The 13,675-nt window shown below is 58.9% G+C and overlaps 1 protein-coding gene across 2 annotated transcripts; it reads right to left on the bottom strand.

Annotated features, from left to right (window-relative positions):
• Nucleotides 1–49: 49 nt before the first annotated feature.
• ST6GALNAC2 (ST6 N-acetylgalactosaminide alpha-2,6-sialyltransferase 2) lies at nt 50–11,336 on the bottom strand. Of its 2 annotated transcripts, none has more exons than XM_013295647.3 (9): nt 10,717–11,334; nt 4,854–4,911; nt 3,986–4,160; nt 3,014–3,179; nt 2,793–2,931; nt 2,525–2,628; nt 2,281–2,364; nt 1,578–1,677; nt 50–1,361 (listed from the first exon to the last, which is right to left on the bottom strand). In XM_013295647.3, exons 1-9 carry the CDS (start codon nt 10,839–10,841, stop codon nt 1,194–1,196), a joined length of 1,119 nt encoding a protein of 372 aa, XP_013151101.2. In that variant the 5' UTR covers nt 10,842–11,334; the 3' UTR covers nt 50–1,193. The 2 variants fall into 2 exon arrangements, 1 of the variants encoding a protein (XP_013151101.2); XR_008746043.1 differs by having other exon boundaries at nt 1,314–1,361; nt 1,578–1,932; nt 10,717–11,336.
• Nucleotides 11,337–13,675: the final 2,339 nt, after the last annotated feature.

The raw sequence follows: 13,675 nt of genomic DNA on the forward strand, positions 1-13,675 counted from the left end.
GTAGTGGCGCTCGCCCCCACCCAGTTCATCCAAACAGCAGAAATGGGCATAAAAGAACAGACTCATTCAACATTTATGTCATTACACGAAATGGGAGAAGTGTCTCCTGCTCCCTCTGCTGAGCCATATCAGCCCTCCAGCCTCCCCAGTGGGTCTTCCCTTGGCAGCGCTGGCTTACATGGGATGGCTGAAGGGTTCAAGACCTTCACCTCCCTCAGATTTTTTGGGGGAGGAAAAAAGAAAAAGTGACAACCACACGAATTGACCCAACGAGCTAGCAGGTTCTCCAGCCAACCTGCCATGGGGCTGCCTTCTCAAATCACTCAGAGGGCACCTCATGGTCCCTGTGCAAGAAAAACTCAACAAACCTGCTATGCATGTGGGCTGTAGATCAGCTCATCTCCGGGATGCTCAAGGGCCGCGTTCGCCATGTCCCAGCTGAGCTGCAGTAACCCTGCTCTTAGCTGATGGCTTATAAGTCCTGCCCTTGGAGAACACCATGGCCCAGGGATGGGGAAAATGACAGACACACCATGCATCTGTCACAGGAGAGCGCAACCAAGCCACTCTTCCCTGCTGATGATGAAAGCACACAGATCCTTCTGGAAAGCAGCACACATCACCCCGCAGCTGGCTGGAGTTCAGGTTTTCTGCAGTCTGGGAGGGAGGTGTTCTCCAAACGCGCTGCCTTCCTGTTGGCTGGATGACCTAGTCTCCAGTCCGAGGATACATCATGCCTGTTGTGGTCCCACCATGGTGTTTGAGTCAGTGTGATGGCAAGGTGAAGGGCGTTTTCCAGCCAGAGGCTGCCACATGTAGACATCCTCGGCATCCTTTTCCAGCATCATCCTGCCCCTCCTGGGCTTCGCAGGGGCCACTGCAGGCCCACAGCCACATTCGTGTGGCTAGGACATCACAGCCACGTGCCGTGGTGCTTACTGGTGGCCCAAAGGCCATGTTCAATCACACTGAGCCATGAAACATTGCCAGACATCTCTGAGGAAACACAACATTTCTCTACCAGCTTCAGCTTGCCCCTTACCATCACAAGCACCACCAGCTGTGGTGTGGTGGCTCTGCTCCTTGGGCTGGCCAGCCAGCTGGGGAGAGCCCTCAGGAGAAGGTGGCCTTCAGGAAAGAGGAGAAGAGCCACAGGAGTCCTCGGACTTGGCCCCATGGACAGCTGCCTGGCCTCACCGCTGGTAGAGGGTCATGATCCCTGCTCGGTGCAGGCTCCTCCACAGCGCTGCCTCCAGCATCATGTCATGGTTGGCATAAAACACCAGCGGTTTCTTCTCCACCTCGTAGTAGTGATCTGAGAACTGCTCATAGTTGGTGGTGATGAACCCGTAAGCACTAACCTGCAGGGAGGGAGGTGGGACACAAAGGATGGAGTCAGGGCTGACCTCAGGTGGTCCATGCACCACCACCCCCTGCTCCAGGAACAGGTGGTAACACACATAGGAAAGCCACCAAGACATGCTGCTCCCCACCTTACAGCAGCTATTCACAAGCCCCCAGCAGCCAAAGGGGGAATCCCCTTGTCCCCAGGGGAAGGTGGCCCCATGGCCTCTTACCTGGTCACAGGTGTGGAGCGCAGTGAGGAGCATGAGCGCGCCGGTGCTGGGCATGTAGAGCGAGCCGTACTGCGTGTTCAGGAGCTCCGATCGCAGGAACCTGCCAGTGGACACAGCAGGGCCGAGGGGCTCATGGCTGGCACAACACTGCAGCCCCCAGCACCAGACCCAGCAGCACCCAGCACCTGTCCAGCCCCCACCATTTGCTTGGTGACACCAGTAAGGCAGGAGCACAGAGTAAAACACAGGGCTTGTGTGGATTCTCTGATGGCTGCTACTAAGGTTCAGCCCATTTGCTGCAGGTTACTAAAAGGTACCTCTCTGCTGTCTGAAATCACCCCAACCCAGGCACCTGCTGTCACAAAAAGTAGGAAAAGATGATCCCTTTGGGCCCTGCCTCTGCTCCTGTTAGACTAGGTCAAAATTTATTTTATTTTGGGAAATGGGAGGCAAGGCGAGCACAGCGAGGTGTAGGAAGGGATGTGAGCTGTGCTAGTGAACGGGAATGGCAGGGGAGAGATGCCCCTGCCTCGTCTGCAGAGAGCAGGGCAGGGGTGCTTCCAGAGCCGGGGGAAGACTGGGACTGTGCTTTGATGCTGAGCAGTCACTGGTCCGTGCTGGAGAGAGCAGTGGTGAGAGGCAGGCGGTCTGAGCACAGACCAGAGCAAAGCTGGGCAATAGCCACGGTCCTCATCATCCTCACCTCGCTGTCAGGTACTGCAGGAAATCAGGATGCAGCAGCTTGAACTTCTCTGCAGATGCCTCTGGTCCAAAATACTTCTGTGGCCTGCAGTGGGGTGAGGAGATGAGCGGAATTCACATCACGGGAGTCCTGGGGCTACTTGGGGTTCATCCCAGCAGGGACAGATGTGGGGTGAGGGCAGGCAAGTCACGCTCCCTCCAGTGTGTCACCAAGGGTGCTGGGGGGATCTTGGGGGGCTACTCACTTGTCCCCCTTGTCTGAGCCCTCGGGGACTGGGCTGCCCTGGATGGCCGACTTCAGCATGACATAGTCACGGACATCCGAAGGGATGAAGATGTACCTCAGGTCCTGCAGCGGGGACACAGACGTGGCACTTGGGGGGGCTTTGGGGCACTGCCCATGTCAGTGGGGTGAGGACTGAGGGCTCCCGAGATGGGGAGAACGTTTGGGGGGGTGAGCCCAGCCTGAAGGGACAATTTGGGGTCACCTCCCCAACAAGCCCTCAGTCTCACCTTGGCCTGGGGTATCTGGGTGAAGCCATACTCCTCATAGGTGATGAGGGAGTTCTTCATGGTGTTCACCGTGAAGCCATAGAAGGAGATCTTGGTCCCGACGTCCTCCTCAAAGCCTTTGATCACGGCACCGTTCAGCCTACAGGAAAAATGCAGGATGAGTCCAGGGCTGGCCTCGCCCCAGCACCCATGGCCCCTTCCTGCCTGGCACCCATCCGCACCTGAAGACCAGGTCGTGCGCATCGATTGCCTTGCCCTGCTGCGAGCCGTTGAGGATGCCACCATTGCCCACCACGGCGCAGCGGACACAGCCCCTGGGGAAGGTGTCCCTGTTGAAGAGGTGCCTGTTGGCAGAGGTGTTGAGGAGCCGGAGGGTGCTGCCCACCACTGCAACAGAGCAGGATGGGGCTGGTCAGTGGGGTGTATGGCAGCCCACGTGAGCACGTGCGTGCTTAAGCATGCACACAGACGGGCTTGTGCAAGAGCACACCCAGGAGCAGCACACAAGAATGCTCACAGCATCCTCAGGCAGGAGAGGGATCTACAGGTGAGATGGGGGGACACCAGCCAGTCCCTCCTCTCCTTGGCTTGGTGTCACCCCCTTGCAGCCCCCTACAATCCTGAGCCCGCTCCAAACAGCAGCCACCTGAGGCCATGCAAGGCACGGGGACGCATTCGGACATCTCCAGCCGCAGCCATGCAGGTGCTGCTGCCCACACCAGCCACGTCTCCTCCTAACAAAGTCTCTGCAACTGCCACTGGTTCGCTCCCCCACCCCCCCACCCCACCATCCCCAGCACTTCCCAGCCCAGGGACTGAAGCTGGAGGCTGCCAGGGAGAGCAGGGAGTGGGTTTGGGGTAGGAAGGGAAACAATCTCCATCCACAACAATGAAGCGGGTTGTCCGAGCTCCTCCGGCCCCAGTTAATAATCACACATACACTGGAGCTTTTATTCGAGGAAAATGTCACAAGATGCAGCAAGTGGCATTTGCAAAGCCATCCCCTCTGCCCCACACCCTGGGAGGCAGAGTGGGAAGTGATGAAGGTCTCTGGCTCCTCTGCAGGGCTTCTCTGCCTGCCCCATGTCTTCAATCCCTTCTGCCGGGCTACCCAGGCCCCTCGAGCTGCCCCACTCCCTCCCATTGCCCCCTTGCCCCATCTGCTGCCACCCTCATCCTATTTGGGTCTCTACCTGTGTGGGACAAGCCTTGCCAGCCGTAGGGGACGTGTCGTGTCTTCAGCCTGTCCCAGGTCTCTGGGGTGAAGTGCTGGTCCCACATCAGCACAGGGGTGTTAAAGCGGAAGATCTCCCCAAACTTGCGGTCTGCCTTTGCTCTGGCCATCACCGAGTGGAGGCACATGCTTGGCTGGGAGGGAGGAGGACCTTGGTTCAGTCTCCAGCCTGGGTCTACCTTCCCCCTGGTATCTCCATCCCTCAGCAGGCACCGAAGAGAGGACAAACCCAGGGACAGAAATGCTCCTTGTCCATCACATGTTCTGCTGGGTCACCCAGGCAGGGCACTGCCTCATGCCTCAGTTTCCTGCTGCAAAACACCCTTCGGTAGCCAGCTCGGGGGGGGGGGGGGGGGGGGGGGGGGGGGGGGGGGGGGAGGGGCAGACCAGGGCTTACAGAGTCACCTGAGAACATGAGTCCTGTGAAAGATTCAGCACCTTCTAGTGTGGGCACCCTGTTAAAGGGCTTTGCTGTACAAGAACAGTCCCAAGTGCCCAGGACTGGTCCCTCCCCTCCCAGAGTCTGGGTCCATCCGCAGGAGTTTTCAGCCCAGGCTGGTGGCCCAGGTGTCACAGGGCTGGAGGGAGCAGGTGATGCTGGCTCCAACCTCCAGACCGGGGAATTGCTCAGGGAGGTGCTGCAACCGCAGCAGGGAGGCCTGAGGGGACCCACGTGCATGGATGGAGGAGGCTGCTCCTACACACACACGAAAAAAAAACCCTTCCAGGTGCTACTGCTCCTTCTCAGCTTCCCCACAGACCTTCAACCAACAACACCCAGCCAGGAGGGGCAGCGGGGACACTGACTGTGCTGTGCTGATGATTACCTGCTCTCTGCTGGGCTTGGGCTCCTCCAGCTCAGCAGAAGGCTTGAAGAACTTCCCACTGGAAAGGGGGGGGAAACATACAGCAGAGTTAAAAATCCATCCCTCAGGCACTGGAAAACCCCACAGAGGGCAAGGGGCTCCCAGCTCATGCAGGACCACTGCACACACCTTCCCCTCTTACCGCTCTATGCCGCCTTCAAGAGCCCATCTGCGGCTGCTGGCTCGGTGCGATGTCCCTGGCGGAGCCAGCGCCCGCGGGGGTCCTGCTGCAGCAGGCTGCAGAGAAGAAGCCGGTAGGGGCTCAGCCAGGGAGGTGACACCAAACTGCTGCACCCCAACACCCCCAGCCTGTGAGAGCCACGGGGCAGGTCCACATCAGCTCCACTCAGCTCCCGCCACCACTGCCTGCACCCACTCACCCACCCACCCTGCCTGTGCATGTTCCTGCACGTGGAGAGCCAAGGATTTGCAAAATACTGGGTTTGTGCAGAAAGCAGCTGCTGTCTCCCAGTGGGTCCCACCTCCAGGACCCCCACATGTCAAATACCACACCCAGCCCAGCCTGCAGCCTTGGGGGGACCCTGCTGAAACCTCCCTGGCTCTTCTCACCATCCCCACCCTTCCTGAGCCCAAGAGGGTCAGAGCAGGGACAAGCTGGGCAGGCCAGCAGGACGCATGTGGTTGCTACACTGAGAAGCATTGCCACCTGGGATCTGGAGGCTCTGCGGGTGTATGGGACACACACCCACACCGCAGGACAGCTGGGGCATGCCCCAATCCTTCGTTTAGTGCTGGGGGACAAAAGACATCTCGGAGTGCCCTGAGCTGCATGGGGCCAGGCAGAGCAGACCCAGCCTCCCAGGGGGGAGCGTGTTGGGCTGGGGGCCAGGGGCAGGCAGGGTCACAGCCTGGCAAGCAGGAGGTGGGAGCCCACCGGAGGGGAACAGGCTCCCATTCATCCACACACAGAAGGGCCCTTCAGAACCCCCCCAGTGCTGCCTCCAGCCCAGCCAGCAGGTGCTCAGGCCAGAAGGGGGGTATTGTGGAGGAGACAAGGGCCCCTTGTTATGGGATCTCCGCTTCGGAGCCCAGGGACAGGTAGAGGCAGGTGGGCAGCAGAGCTCTGCTTCCCCCCCCCGGCCCCGCTGGCGCGACGCAGCCCAGCCAGTGGGCGTTGGGTTTCTGACCCCACCATGTCCTCTGTCAACACCAGCAGCACCCACAGTCCTGCCTGGGAGTAAATCCAGACCCATTTCCCACCCAAACTCTGCTTTGTGCCACCCTAGGAATATGGCATGACATGGGGGGCAGCCCAGCACTTTGCACGGGGGGCTGGAGTATCTCCCCAGGTACAGAAGGGGAGTCAGTGCCAAGCAGCTTTAGCCCCAGCACCCTCTTGCACCATCCCAGCACTGCTGGCTCTGGGCAGGGAGTGCCAAGGGCAAAGGCATCCCCACTGTGCAGGAGGCTGAGCACCACCAGCAGAGCAGGGCAGCATTTTAAAATCAAGCCCATGTGCCTTGCCTCAGCGTCCCATAAACACGCAGCTCCCCAGCAAGAGCCCCCACCATTCAAAACACACACACACGCTTCAGCCCAGGGGCAAGGTCCCCAGCTTAGCCCTGCCCCATGGCCGCATCCTGCTCTCCAAACACATGCAAAGAGCTGTCCTGCTGCCTCCAGTATGGGAGTGCTGACACCAGGGCTGGCACCAGAGCCGGGAGAAGGGTCAGGCCCGGCGCTGCTCCCACCTCCCCTTGCAGTCACCATCCCTGAGGCTTCTCCCAGGAGCACCCAAGCTGGTGGGAGAGGAGGGAGGGCAAATGCCCGGGAGAGTCTACCAAGGTGGGACTGAGCCATCCCAGGGAGATGCTAGAGCTGCAGCTTTCTGCAGGGCCTTTCTGGTGTTACCACTGCGAGTATCTAAATAAACCCAGCCTGACCAAACTTGCCTCTGTTCCCTCAGCTCGTGGCTGGGAGCAGAGCTGCCCTGGCAGGGCCTGTGCACAGCAAGCCACCGGCTGGGGAAAGCCATCCAAAGGCTGTATGAGAGAGACCTCGTTGTTACGCTGAAGGCTGCTCTGCCAGGCACAAGCAGCACACCCCGATGAGAGCAAAACTCACCCATGCAACAGTCTTGCAGCAGCTACAAGGAAAGCCCCGCATGCTGAGTTAGCTAAGCTGCAGTCAGCTGCCGTGGGATCCCCAGGGAACCCACCATCAGCAAGCCACCCTGCTTGCTTCCTCCATCTCATGATGCAGAAGATCCCCAACCCACATGCCCCACCAGCATGAGCTTATCAACACTACCAGCACCTGAACGATGGACTAGGGACCGAAGAAACCTCCCTGCTCCAAACCCAGTGCCAGAGCCAGCTCCTGCAAAGCCCTGAACTCCCTGTAGCAGCAAAACCCCTGCATGCAAAAGCCCCCAGTCTGGCCACACACCCTTTTTCTGGCCACAGAGGCACAGCCCACCACCAAACCCCAAAAGCCATCACCCTCACACACCATGCCCAGGCTCCTCGTGCTGCCCAGCAGCCCCACACGAACAGCCTCTCCCAGCCCCACCGCCTCCCCAGCCTTTCCCCATCAGGCTCACGAGCCCCAGCTGCACATCTCTGCCCACCCAGCCCCTCCAAGTTCTCCCACTCTTGTTTCTTGGTATAGACCTTCCCTTTCCTAGCTCATCCCCGTGCCTACAAGCCAAGGCAAGGACTGCACTGCTTTCTGAACTGCCAGGGATGCTGCGGGAGCACCGGGGGCAGCACCAGGGGCTCACACCCAGGCTGGCTGGGGGGAGGTGGGTGCAGCCAGCCTGGCAGGTTGGCTCCTGCTGACATTCAGTGGGAGCTGGGAGCCACCATGGCCAGACATGGGGCATGGCACTTGTTCATCACTTCTTCCAGGGCTTGTGCTGATCTGGTAAGTCCAGTCCCTGCGTCAGCACCTCCTTGGCACTTGCATCCCAGCTGTGGGTGCTGGAGCCAGCTCCCCAGCCATATGGGATGCCAGGGAGGGTGTGGGCTGGCTGGGCAACCCTGCCAGATGGCAGCTCAGCTGTGTGCTGGGGAGCCAAACGCTTTGACGTCACCCGCCAGGATGTGGCAAAGCACCTCGTAATGCCTGGTTGACTCGGAAGATGACAACCCTACCTGGGACCGGCTGATGCACAATGGGGCTCTGGGGAAGGAGTGGCCCGTGGCTGCCTGGGCACCAGCCACAGCAGCAAGGGCCAGCCAAGCCTGGGTGTGCTCTTTCACTGCCGTGGCATTCACAAATATGACGTTTCTGGTCTGTGACCACCCCCCTTTTCCGGAAGATAACACCACCGTCTATGAGTGCTGTGAGCATACACTCCAGCCTTATCTTCAGCAAACACTTCCAGGGCTCCACAAAGCCACTTGACGGAGCTGAAGCAACAATGGGAACCCACTCTCAGAAGGCTTTTGCTCCATCCCACTGCAAAGGGCCATGCTCCAGAAAGCATCTTGTCCCAGCACAGAGCCAGAACAGCATGGCAAGGCTGGGCACAGCTCAATGCTCATCCCATCTGCCCTAACAATAAAGCCACAAGTGGTGCCAGCAGCTCACCGGTGGGGTTTCAGAGAGATGGCCAGGCAGGGAGTGAGATGGGGCTGTGCCCAGCCAAACCCCAGGGGCTTCCAGGGATTTGGCTCTCCGCAGCCCCCTGACCACAGGGTCGTCAGCTCTGCAGAGACAGGACCATTTTGCCCATATGCATAGGGGCCTCACTGCTGTCACCAGCTTTGTGCTGAACTGGAGGGGGAGACGTCATTGCCACAGGTATCTGGCCCTCAGGTGATTTGGTGCTGGCAGCCGCCAACATCAGTGGGGGGGGTGTGTCTGTGTGTGCAGTTTCCTCCTGACTCTCCTCATCCTTCTGTAAGTCTGCGTGGAGATACTGCTCACACAAACCTCCTTTGCCTCTGTCACCTGCACCGATGCGTGAGCACCCCTGCCTCTCCCTCTCTGCCCTGACAGCAAGCAGAGGGAAGCACGTACTCCGTGATCGTGCATCTGCCATGCAAAGCACCCACCGTCCCGGTTTCGCCTCCAGCCTCAGCCTCGCATCCCTTGGCAGAACAGCACTGATCCCTCTGGGTGTGCAGCTCAGGCTGGACAAGCAGCCATCACAGGGCAGCGTGTTTGTAAACACAGGGAGTCGAAGCGAACAGGACTTGCTCTGGTTTGGGTCTAGCCATAGCGGTTGGATTAAAGCTAAGAGGAAAAGTCCAGGAGAGCTTTGGAGCACAGGTCAGCTCCCTGTTACCTCGCCCTGGGCTCCTTTCCGGGGCTGGACGAGCTGACCCTCAGTCCCATCAGTGGTGGGGCAGGAGCCCAGGCTGGCCCTGCAGCAGGGGGACCTGGGGCTGGGGCATGTCCAGGCAGCATTAGGCAGTGGCTGAGCTACCTGCAGCCTGCCATGTGGTGGGGGGACCCGCTCCTGGCTCCCATCCCACCGGTCTCCCCTACACCCTGCTCCTGGGATGGGTCATGGACCCTGTGCCAGCATATGGCTGGTTTCCATTTTCAGCTCCAGCATAGTCCTTGGCCACGTCCTGCTGCCCTCATGTGCCTCAGTTTCCCCTCTCATGGACACCATGGTCTTTGCAGGGAGTTGCTCCATACTCCAGCCGCAACCTACCCCAAGCACCGTGCGGGATGGGCTCACGCTGCTGCCACTGGCACCAAGGCTCACCCAGCGCGTCCAAGGATGGAAACAGCCAACCTGTGCCTGGGCTGCTTGGGGCACTTCTGCTCCGCAAGCCTGGCACGAGAGGGGATCTCTGACCTGGGCAGGACAAGAAGGGGCAAGGAGAGCCCCCAGCTTGGAAAGAGAGAGTGTCTGGACCCCAGGACAGCCCAGCCAGCTGCATCCCCAGCAACTCCCAGCACAAATCCGGCTGCGCTCAGCTCACCCTGTGCAGGACCAGCTCTGTTCCACACAGCATCCTCAATTCCTGGGTAGCACCCAGGCAACTGGGCTCTGTCACACTGCTGGCACCAAAGAGCACCCAGCGTGGAGGTGAGGGACACCCATGGCACTCTCATTACCTGTTGCTTGCAGGAGAGGAGGGTGGCTGGTCCTGCAGGCTGGGTGCTGTGCGGGCTCCCTTACACCCTTCCCACTTAGCCACGCTCCCCAGGGCTCCCTGGAGGACCTCAGCACCCCTGTCCGCTTGGCACTGGAGGGACTAAGGGAAGGGGCTTGGAAAGGCTGGAGGGTGCAGAGGCGGTAGATGTGACCGCAAAGGGGGAGATGCAAATTGCTGGAGTTTGGGAAATGCTGCAGCCCCTGGGAGTTTGCAAGCAGTGTAGGGGCAGCCCCGGGGGTCCGAGTGCGCTGCAGTGGGGGAGGGAGGGGGTCAGTGCAGCTCCATGGGGGCCAAACCTCCCCCCAGGACAATCGGCTGGCTCCGATTCTAAATCAGCCCAGCGGGGACACACGGGACTCGCAGCGGGTCTAGCTGGCTGCTGAAGGGAGTTTGATCCTGCCAGGGGGCTGAGCACCCTCAGCCATACCCAGACACAGCCATGGTTTCTTTTGCACTGTGATGGGCTGAACCCCCGCACGGACCCCCACAGCCCTCCAGGGTCGGGCTCTGCGCACCCCTGGGCTCGGCTGGCCGCCGCGGGCAAGACCCGGTGCCGAGGACACCTCGGGGCAGGGCAGAGCCTGCTGCAAGCACATCTCCCAAACCAGCCGACGACGGGGGGCACAGCTAGGATAACCTGCGCTACGGGATCCCCACCGGCCCCCCACTTCCCCCTCCCCATCCCAGTACCTCACGGTACCTCATGCTGGATTTGCACATCCCTGCCGCCCCCCTGCCCGTACCTCGCTATGATCCTCTGGCTGGTGGGCGACTCCACCGTAGCGCGGTAGTGACCGTAGAGGAGCAGGGAGGACGTTAACCCCGCCAGGAGCAGAAGGCAGAGCCGTTTCCAGTGCGGGGACCCCATCTCGGGCACTTCAGCCGCTGGAGCAGCAGAGGGACGAGGGGAGCCCCACGCCGCCCGCAGCGGCCACACCGGGCCCCGCCGCCGGCCAGGGGCCCCGCAAACTTCCCGACCCCTCTGCTCTCCTGGCCCGCTGGCTACGGCCACTGCTCCGTCCTGCCCTGGGTGCCCAGCTGCACCTTGGAGCAGGCTGGGATATTCCTTCGGAGCGGTGGGAGGGAGGGTGTGAGCCGGAGGGAGGAGGCACCAGGCTGACTGGTTCAGACTTGCTGAGAAAAAGAGCACTTTTGAGCTGCTTTTTCTCCGAGCTGAGGATTAAACATTTACTCAGACCAGCGGGGAAATGTGCTTTTTTATGCCTCCTTTTCATGCCACCCACCTACGGTTCACAAAGCACGGCGGTTCCCCCTTTCTGTAACTTTCTTGTTCGGCTAAAACACGTGCTTTTCACAACCGGCAGCTCGCAGAGCCCACGCCAACACCTGGTCACCCCCCCCCACCGCCACCCCCCCGGCTGCAGCCACCGCTGAGCATGGCCGGAGGCAGCTGCTGTTTATCATAAGTTTATCAGAAATTCCAGGCTCCAACGTAAAGCCGCACATCAGCCCCTGAGGTGCCCGATAGCAGCACCACGGCATGGACCCGCACCCAGCTGCCTCACTGCCGGGGAAGCAAACGGGGTGCAAAAGTGGGGCGACACTGGTTGGGTGCTGGCTCCGCGTCCTCGGCAGCTTCCTGGCTGAACGGATCGCGCCCCCGTAACGTGGCTTTGCAGCAAACAAAACCGCTCGGGGCTTTGCGCAGAGTTCGACAAATAGTTTGGGCTGGCGGAAAGGAAAAACGGGTTTGTGGGGTTTGGGGGAAAATCTGAACAAAGCATTTTGACATTTTCAGAAGGGAGGTGCTTCAGTTTCTTTTTAGACTATTTCGATATTACTTAAATTCATGGAAACAAAGAAAACAGCCCTGCAGACTGAAGCATATGCATACCAAAAAGTTTGTTACAGCGGGGGAAGGGACTCAGCAAGGAAAACCTTTTTAGTTGATCTGCAGCAGTTTGCGGGGGTTGGATTTTTAGGAAGCCGCCAGCCTCAGGGAAGAGCAGGATGGTGAGCCCTGCTCCATCCCTGAGCACCATGTTGCCCCAGGGTGTCAACCACCTCCAGCCCCTCCCCAAATACCCGCTGTGGACCCTGTCCCTGCTCCGAGTCCCACCCGCGCACCCCTCCGCTGTGAATATTCACAGCTGCACCTTCCCCAGCACTTCTTATCCTCCCCCCGCCCCCCGAGATCCAAGCGCCCCCCACTTCCATTCCTGCCTGCGCAGACACGTTTCCATAGATGCTGCTCATTCAAAGGAAGATAAATGCAAAAATAATTTTATATGAGTTTACATCAGTCTCCATTTCCTCTAGGAATTTTGGCTGTGTGGGGATGGCACCGTGCCGGCACCCACAAAGTGCCCAGGCTGCATCAGCGCCAAGGCCCTGCTGCAAACACAGAAGCAGCTCAGCCACCCTGGTGGCACCGGTGGCAGCGCTGGCCTTGTCCCACCGGGAGAGTGGACATTGGACCTGGGTCACCACGGGGGGGATGCCAGCCAGGCTGATTTTAAGGAGAACTTACAGGGAAGCAGCCCTGCTGTTGCGCAGGGGCTGGGGTGTGGTAGGCGCTGGGCTGGGCACGGGGCAGCTCAGGGAAGGAGAGAGCAGGCAAGAAGCAGGGCAGACCGTCACTGCTTGGACACACGGGATGAAATCAGGTCTAAAGCCCAGCTGGAGCTAAAACTACAAAAGGAAGGGCAGGAAGAGGGACTCAACAGGTACCCTAGTAGCCAAGGGCAGCTCAGAGAAATGTGGGTGTGCTGATGGAAGAATGTGATGCTTTTTGCCTCTCCCAGCCCCTGGAGGTATCAGCATCATCTAGAAGAGTCAGGGCCAGCACAGGAGGGGACAGGAGTCTGGGGTGCTGCTCACGGGTCCCCCAGCCTGTAGCCAATCCCCACCTGGCGTGACTCAGGAGTTGCCCTTGTTCGCCCTGACCCAAGGGACTTGCTCCTCAGCTCATGTGCTCTTTGGTCCTTTGTTAATCGTGGCTAATTATTACCAGCTGTTCTAGTAAGTCACAAGGGACATAGAAATGCTTGGCCCTGGAGGTGGACAAGGGATGGCCTGGAGTGGGTGGCCTGTGGAAAGTCAGGAGTTTGCTGCCATTCAGACATAACTATGCAAACGCTGGTGGAGCAGCAGCTTCGGTGCATTCGCCCAGGGGGATGGAGGAGCTGGTTTCTTCACATTGCTCTCCTGTCTCTGTTTCCATGATCTATGGTTTTCTACATTTGGTTGGTTTTTGTTTGTTTGTAGTTTTTTTTTTTCCAAAGGGGTGAAAATGAGATGCACAGCTCTTCATCTGCTCTACTTGTTTTGTACTACAATGCATTTTGGCCCATGCCCCAAAACTAAGTGGTGCTTAAATTAGAAGTTAAGTAAGTGTGAAAACCTTTTAGGATGATAGTTGCCAAATAAAGATTAGGAAAAGAACACAAAAGAAATTACAATGTAAACCAGCAAGCATCATTTTTAGCCTCGGCTTTTTATTCCAATGATTACTTCTTGGAAACAAAACCCAAACCATCCACACAGCTAGAGAGAGCGGGAGGAAAATAAGCACATTTTGCGCTAGCTGGCTGTTGGCCACAGGTTGGTGGAGGAAAGTCTTGTGGTCTTTTGCCATGATAACTGTCCAGGTGGGAGAAAAAGATCTCCAAACATCTCCTGGACGATTTATATATCCCGATTTGTTCAGCACAGGTCAGAGGTGTGTTTAAGAAAGCGCCA

This window comes from Falco peregrinus, chromosome 2 (assembly GCF_023634155.1).
Source record: "Falco peregrinus isolate bFalPer1 chromosome 2, bFalPer1.pri, whole genome shotgun sequence".
Classification (NCBI taxonomy): domain Eukaryota; kingdom Metazoa; phylum Chordata; class Aves; order Falconiformes; family Falconidae; genus Falco; species Falco peregrinus.